Source organism: Lactuca saligna, chromosome 1 (assembly GCF_052625555.1).
Source record: "Lactuca saligna cultivar CGN05327 chromosome 1, ASM5262555v1, whole genome shotgun sequence".
NCBI lineage: Eukaryota > Viridiplantae > Streptophyta > Magnoliopsida > Asterales > Asteraceae > Lactuca > Lactuca saligna.
This window is the reverse complement of record NC_136417.1, coordinates 137,648,725-137,657,535: the sequence shown is the minus strand read 5'-3', so window position 1 is coordinate 137,657,535 and position 8,811 is coordinate 137,648,725. Positions and strand designations below refer to the sequence as shown.

General features: G+C 28.5%; 1 protein-coding gene across 1 annotated transcript; it reads right to left on the bottom strand.

Annotated features, from left to right (window-relative positions):
- Window positions 1-718: 718 nt before the first annotated feature.
- Window positions 719-7,608, bottom strand: LOC145044653 (ras-related protein RABA1c). Its single transcript, XM_078993214.1, has 2 exons — window positions 7,144-7,608; window positions 719-1,336 (listed from the first exon to the last, which is right to left on the bottom strand). The coding sequence occupies exons 1-2, from the start codon at window positions 7,362-7,364 to the stop codon at window positions 910-912; spliced, it is 648 nt and encodes a 215-aa protein (XP_078849340.1). The 5' UTR covers window positions 7,365-7,608; the 3' UTR covers window positions 719-909.
- Window positions 7,609-8,811: the final 1,203 nt, after the last annotated feature.

Here is an 8,811-nt window from a genome sequence, read left to right as displayed (position 1 = left end):
CACAAAAAGAGAAGTCATGAGCCTTGTTCAAGAAATAGCTGAGCAATCAATTAGTTGAGAAAGAATCCCTCAGACTAACAGAAGAATTCAATCATAAAACCCCGAAGATTGAAAATCTTCTTCACGAAGTCAAGAGGCTCATCACCGGATGAGTATTGCCAATCAAAAGGCAACTACTGAGTATCAAGAATTCATACAAGCCACTGAAGACTTTGAATCACCAGCAGTTGGTTTTGCAAAAACAACCGACTACAAAGAAGCTCTAGTTAGCCAAGTAAAGGTTGTTATAAAACAAAACCACACCTTGCTTTACTTAGCAACTAAGTAAAGCCAGAAGCTACCGAGGCTCAACTGATGAACAATAAATCAACGAAATAGAGACCAACAATGCATCGAGTCAGTCATCTGTAAAATACATCATCTTTTTTAGAGAGCATATGGATCATTTCTGTAGCTTAGTCTAAATAAAGAATAAAACAACATTTTTCGTCCCTCGTTAAACACTGAATCTGCATTTTTTATCCAAATGTTGTATTTGTTGCAGTGTAGTCCAAAAATATCTATTATTAATGATTTGGTTGTCATCCGAGGCAATCTTATTCCATTGACGTGATTCCAGTGCATGTATTTTAAATAAATAAGTTTTAGGTTTATCTTATGAAATTAATATTATTTGTTTTGTGGTTTACATCTCGGACAGTTCATTTTTTAAAAGCACTTATAGAAAACGAAAAAGGGTTTCATCACTCACATCATCCATGCAAAACAAATGAAACTGCAACATCTAAAACTAGAGCATAAACAACAGTTGCTTGATCCAAAAAAAAAAAAAAAAAAAAAAAACATTAGCTTTTGTACTACAGCCCATCAAGTAAGTAGATATAATCTGGCAAAAAAAAATAATAATAACTAAGAGGAACAACAGCCAACGGACTTGATAGCCGAAACCTCTTTCCCGACATCAATTTTGTCACCTTTGGATGGAAGCGTAGTATCTTGAGCAGCATCCATGGCTTTCTTGCTAACGATGCGATATATCTGTGTAAGCACTTCTGCAAATGCAGTCTCGACATTGGTAGCATCTAAAGCAGATGTTTCCATGAAATAGAGTGATTCCCTTTCCGCAAATGATTTGGCATCATCAGTTTGTACAGCCACCAGGTGCCTAAGATCGGATTTGTTCCCGATAAGCATCACCACGATATTTGGATCCGTGTGGTCCCGCAACTCCTTTAACCACCGCTCCACGTTCTCAAACGTCGGATATCTTGTCACATCGTACACCAGCAGTGCTCCTACTGCTCCTCGGTAGTACGCACTTGTAATTGCACGATATCTGCAACACATACCACTCTACTTCTGTCACTTCTTTCTTTCTTTATTATAGCATCCTACTTTCATTCCTTCCTCATCTTTTATCTTTTTTTGTATTTATTATATATGGATTCACTCCTACAAATAGTATACAAGAATGTACTTTTTTTTGCATTTATTATAACCATAGCATCCTACTTTCATTTCTTCCTGATGTATCCTATCAAACTGAACTTTTAATTTCATGATACCTGCATTATTTCTACATGGATTGGGACATATGAATAGTATACAAGAGGTAAACCCAAGATATAGCAATGTACTTTTATTTGTTTGTTTATTACAGCATCCTACTTTCATTTCTTCCTTTCGTATTACATAGTTGTCATTTCAAGAATCTTCATTATTATAGCACACTTGTAACTGTGTGATGCCTGCATTATACAGATTCAGACAACTAGACAAGTTACTCTTATAAAATGAAGTGTTAAATACAAGTAATAGCTAACTATTTGTTTATTATAGTATCCTACTTTCATTTTTCCTATTACAACATTATACTTGGAAGAATATATCCAATTATTCCGACAAGTTAAATGGTAAATGCAAGAAATGCCAATGTATTTGTTTCTCAGACCACATCCTGGAGAGGAGAGAGGTGGGTGGAGGAAAGCTAGGGCATAGAGGATTTTGCACCCCAGAAATCAGAAATCAGAAGGTGATAACTGTTGGAGCATCAATTTCAGGAATAAAGAGAAGAAAGAGAAACAGGAGATGGTTTGATTCATCCTACCAAAAAGAAAGAAAGGAGATCTATTTTATTTTATTTTTTAATTAAAATAAGTTGAAACAAATAGAAAAAAAAAGGGCAAAGAAGTCAATTTTATGTGGTTCATGGACCAACCATGCAAATTTTAGAAACCACAGGAATCATGTTAGTCAAAAAAAATTAACAGGGACTTAAGTTGTGACTTTTTGTAAACCGGGGGATCATTTATTTAATTTTGTCTTTTCTTTATTTGTTTATTATAGCATCCTGCTTTGATTTCTTTATATATATATATATATATATATATATATATATATATATATATATATATATATATATATATATATATAATGCTAAATTAACTACATAAACCACCAGCTCTTAACTAGTCTAGAGATGGAAATATTCACCACCACCCATTGGGTGTTGTTATTCACATAAAAGTAGGATCAAAACCATTTTTGAAAGTCAAAACCACTTTGATTGATCTGACACCTATCATTCGGAAAAAACATTAGGGTATGATAGATTTTACATTTATGGTCCCTAGTGTTGTATAACAACTTTGATTTTCATCCTTTATATTTTTAAATATAAATAATCAATCATATATTAGCAATTTTTACATACACTGTCACTTCTTTTACATATAATTTTATATTTTAATTCTTTAGATTATTTAATATAAATAATATTAAATATATGATAATAATTTTACATATTATTTTTAAACATAAATTTGTTAACAAATTTTACATATAAGGTCCTATATTTTACATATTATTTTATATTCTGTTTTTTTATATTACTTAATATAAATATAAATAATATTACATATATGATCTTTATTTTACATATTATTTTTAATATAAATTGCATATTTATAGTTATAAAACTAATATATTGTATATTGATATTAGATAAAATGTAATATTTTTTAAGATATGAGATTGGCAATTTTTTTCTTAATTATTCTCTTTTTGATCTTCCATATTTAATTATGAAATAGATAAATCTAACTTGTTGATCAAATGGAATGATATGTTGAAATATTACATTTATAACCATCTTATTTGTATTATTTAAATGCTTTTAGATTATATTTCACGACATTATAGTTGATATAATATAAATCCTTGGTAATTGTTATTATATTATTCATATTCAGCCGTCTTTTTATATTAGTTTCAAAGTAGATCTTTAAATTTTAAGTTATACATTTCGGGATGTGCTAATATCTTGTTGTATAAATCTGACTATATTAGAGAGAAAGAGCTATTGCCCGAAATTCACAATAACTTAACAATTGAATCAAGTGGTGTGTGTGTGTGTGTGTGTGTGTGTGTGTGTGTGTGTGTGTATATATATATATATATATATATACAAACGCAGCCTGCAAACCTAAGGCTCATGGAACAGAAAAAGGTTCAAGAGAAACTGAAGAGGGAAACAGAATGTGTTTTATAAATAACTCATGTCAAATATAAAGTTGAGCATCGAAATGACATCGTGGATTGAAAGACACTCCTTTATTATTAATTTTTAATAATTCTTTTTTGTATATCCCACCAACAGTTCAGGATGCCCTACCTACCCTTTCGACACAGACTTTTAGATAACAAAAGTGCTCATATGCTTGTACCACACGGACTAATTAGTAACACCCTAATATTCTCAGTTTCACATTCACATTCATAACAGCATTGAAGTTGCTATAAGAAAAACAAGTAGCAACCATAAATATAATTAGTAATTACTACCACTTGAGCATAAAAACCTATTTTACTTTTTCTGAATAGAATGTTTAAGAATCTACCGCTACTTATAATAACTAGAATCTATAAAACGCTTAAAAATTATGTTTCTGTCAAGTATTTAATTGGCAGCAAAGGCCAAAGGAACATGTCAATGTCAGAATCCCCCTTTTCTATTTTTTTTCTGTAAATTTTTGTTGCTTTGGTAGTGGCAGCTTTAAAATAAATAAAAACACACGTATATATATATATATATATATATATATATATATATATATATATATATATATATATATATATATATATATATATATATATATATATATATAGGTTCAGGTTCATTTGAGACCATTCTAATTTTGTGAGACCGTGAGACCAAATCTAAAAATAATTTTAAAATGCAAAATAAATGGAAAAATCCAAAAATTCATTTTTTAAATATTATTTTCGGAACTTGAATTAACTAAAAAAATAAAATAATAAATAAATAAAAAATAAATAAAAAATCCTGTTTTTTTTTAAAATACGTGAAATATTCTAAATAGAATATTACACTGACATATTCTAAAAAATAATTTTAAAATGCAAAAGAAATGGAAAAATCTAAAAATTCTTTTTTTAAATATTATTTTCGGAACTTGAATTAACTAAAAATAAATAAAAAAAAATTCTATTTTTTTTGAAAAATACGTGAAATATTCTAAATAGAATATTACACTGCACATATTCTAAAAATGATTTTAAAATGCAAAATAAATGGAAAAATCAAAAAATTCTTTTTTTAAATATTATTTTCGGAACTTGAATTAACTAAAAAAAATAAAAATTAAAAAATTAAAAAATATATATAAAAAAAAAAAAATGCATCTCACGGTCTCACAAAATTAGGCCGTTTCACATGAACCTAACCCTATATATATATATATATATATATATATATATATATATATATATATATATATATATATATATATATATATATATCACTCTTATTAATATTTTGCTGACAGAACTTAAAAAAAAAACATTTATGATCAAAATGCTATTTTTTTTTTAAATTACTATATCTATTATTTTGAAACTATTTCTATGTAAAAAATATAAATTATGAATATTCAGATTGGTATTTACTGAATTTTTGTATAATAAAAACTGAGCCCCTTAGTATTTAAAATACATATTTGAAAATAAGTTATAAATACTTGCAAAAATATGTAAATCACCCTTCTTTCATTTATTATTCACTGATGTTTTCAAAACTACTTTTAAAAAATATTAGGATGAAAATGGTATTTCTTTGAAAACATTTTTTTACAAGAGTTTAGTTAGAACTATTTTTCTTTTAAACTACATTCATGTAATAAAAAAATATATATATTTAAATCGACCTCTATTGATTTCTCTGTAAATTATTTTTTGTATCATAAATAGATACTTGTAAATAAACTATAAGTAATTGCAAAATATCTAAATTGCCTTTTTTATTAAAACTTTTCAAGAAATTTTTTTAAACCGTTCTTTAGTACATATCATGACGCAATCATGGAATGCTATCTTTTTTAGAAGATTTTTTTTTGAAATTGTACTAGAACTACTTTTAGATAATAAAAAAAAATATTAATATTCAAATATCCCTTTATTGGTTTTTTTTATAAATACATGTTTGAAGATAAATTTAAATACTTGCAGAAATATTTACATTTTGAATTTTATTTTTGCTGAATATTTTTCAACAAACTATCTTTAGTACAATTACAATATTAGGATGGAAATACTATGTTTGAAGAATACTTATCTTAGAATTTTCGTTACACCTACTTTTTTAAAACTATTTTTGGGTAAAAAATTACAATTACCCCTTTAAAAAAATAAAAGAGTGTTGGAGTAGGTTTTAACAAGGAGGAATTGCTTAGAACTGAATTCCATTAACTTTTTAAGTAAGTGTTGAAATCCGTATGTCTAAAGATTTTGTGAATACCACCCACCGAAAACCATTTCCTGACACATTTGTAAAATTGGATAATTTTCAATCAAATCCCACAAGACCCATCAACCAAAGGCCTCTTTTTTGCATCTATAAGAGTTTTAATCATGCGAATGCAAAACACTTTATATGAAAAAGACAGACCTTTAACAAAAAATGCTAAAAATTGCATCATGTGGCCAGTTATTTCTATTGGCTACAAGGTGAATACCACCATAGGGGCTCTATGCCTATCAATATCAGCAACCATAGTATCCAACTAAAAATAACTAACTCTACTCTTACTACTTACCAAGAGTAGTCAATGCCTTGTTCAGTATATATAATTATATCAACATGCTGGCAAGATTTGGCAAGATCAGGGTAACTGAAGCATACATTCAAATTTGAATCAAAGACCAAAACCTACAATTCAATCAAAAAACTAAATTCAAAATAATTCGTTCTTTTATATTTGAAAATTGGAATGGGTGACCTAGTGATTTTGCTCCATTTTCAATTGAAGTATTGAACCCATGGAAATGGAGTTTGGTGCTTTTCCCCCTTTAAGTGTTGGATAAAGTGTCATCTAGAGAAATGTTTTTTTTTTAAATAGATGTATATTTGAGAAAATGACAGCACACCTTGATATTGGAAGGAGAAAATAAATTAGGGGATTTCTAAAAAAAAAGGTTAGGACCTAATGGGAAAGCCTCATTTCCATGACCTTCTCTATTAAGCCATTCTTTCTGCATTAAGTAGAAAATTAACACTCATATATAGCTTATGGGATTAAGTCATGTCCCCACTACGTACATTATCTCAAAATGTAACATTGGCATCCATATTTGGCACATTTTAACAGATTTTGATATGTATTGTTTTTATATATTCAAATATCCAAATATCTGTATCCCCTTATTTAAAAGAATCATGAAAAATCACAATAAAATACATTGTTCAACAGATGTTAAATCTACAAATGGAAACAAATTACAGTCAGATAAGATATTCTGGTGTATAAGAATTTTAGTGATCTTAAAATTATTAAATTTACTACTTATTACTTATACAATAAGGATGAAAGATAATCAAAGTTTTAAGCAGAATCACAATGAATATTCGATCTGATTTTTAATTCAAGATGTTCATCACATCTTTCAATCTACTCTACACCGATTAAATCCTACCAAGTCTTATTACTACTGTTTGTTTAACTTCATCAAGAGAACCTAATAGACCAAAACCGAAATTCAAAGATAAACCTAAATCAGAAATCAAAAATCAAAAACAAAAAGTGAAGGGAAAAAGCAAGATCTGAGTAAAAATGAGAGAAATTATACCTTTCTTGTCCAGCAGTGTCCCAAATCTGAGCTTTGATGACCTTGCTATCAACATTCAAGCTTCTTGTAGCGAACTCAACACCGATGGTGGATTTGGACTCGAGGCTAAACTCATTCCTAGTGAATCGTGAAAGTAAGTTGGATTTTCCAACACCTGAGTCGCCGATCAAAACCACCTTGAAAAGGTAATCGTAGTCATCCTCAGCTCTGTATCCAGACATATTCACAATCTCTTACTCAAAACTAATTTTATAGATCCTCCCTCTGCTTGTCTTTCTTTTCCCTTTCCCGTTCGTAGAATAATAAGCGACGAAGTGGGACGGTTTCTGGTTTCGTGTGTACTTGACCCGTTTCTCTGGGCTTCCAAATAGGAAAACACCCAGACGATTAATGAAATAGGTCTCAACTTTTGAACTTTTGAAATTGCGAATCGTCAAAATCTTTGATACTACCAATTCTGCGATATAAAAGGGATTGACAAAATTCCAGAACAATACGGGATATTTTTTTATTGTTAGGATATGTTACAACAGTTACACCTGTTAATGAAATAAATAAGTTTTAATATCGGCAGACAATTTATTTGAATGGATTATAAAATGTTTAATGAACTAAGGGGTGTTTGTGATAGGGATGTTCAATCCACTAAAGGACTAGAACCGAATGATTGTTTGATTTTGTGTTGATCGTGTTTGGTTAGACGTTGACTCGGTCAGGTCAAAACGTTTAATTTGTATCTGATCCAACATATAGTACTTCCTCAAAATAAGCAATTAAATCGCCTTTATAATCGTGAAAGTCCAATTTTTTAAATCTAATTCTGTAAAGTTCTATTTCTAATCATCAATGTGACGATAAAGTTTATTTTTGATAATCAAATTAAACAATTTTTGAAGCTTGATTTTCAACCCAGCCCTAGCCCTAGCCGATATCTGAATAATCAGATTAAAGGATTTTTTAGCGTTGATTTCGTGTTTTGATTTTTTAAAGTTCTTTGTCAATGTTTGATTTCTAAATGTTATGTTTCTGCATAACTTAATACGTGTAAGCGTAAAGTCTTGCTAATCCAACATCTTATTCAAATTTCTAAATATTGTAATCAAGATATTTTATTCTGATTTCCGAATCGGGCTAGTGTAACCGCCTCTTTTGGCTCTTGCTCCTATGGTATCTCATTCTTTCATCTTTGTTTCTAGTTTTTCAATTATCAAGTAACTTTGAAATTTTTCATCTCTATACTCTTGCAAGCATTAAATTGATTTTGAATTTTTATTTTCACTTTATTTCTGGATCAATAATAAAATTTAAATATTCAACACCAACAATTACTTTGTAAGTTTTTGTTTTTGTTCTTTGATGATTATTCAAAAAAAAAAAAAAGTTATGTGACTATGGTGTGATCCTAGTTCTTTACTTCCAGAATTTAAGTTTTTGTGTATAAATGTATTTGGAAGTTTTATTATGTTTTTTTTATTGCTTTTGGTCTTCACTGTATGTTATTTGATTACTTGTTTTCTTTATGAGTATTTGTATCATGTTGATACGAATGTGGAAATCATTACTTGTGTTTTCTTTAAAATTGTCAGTTTTAGATCCCTTAGGACTATCTCTACTATGTTGATAGAAATCTGGAAACAAAACATATTCATTGAACTATCCTTTATGTAC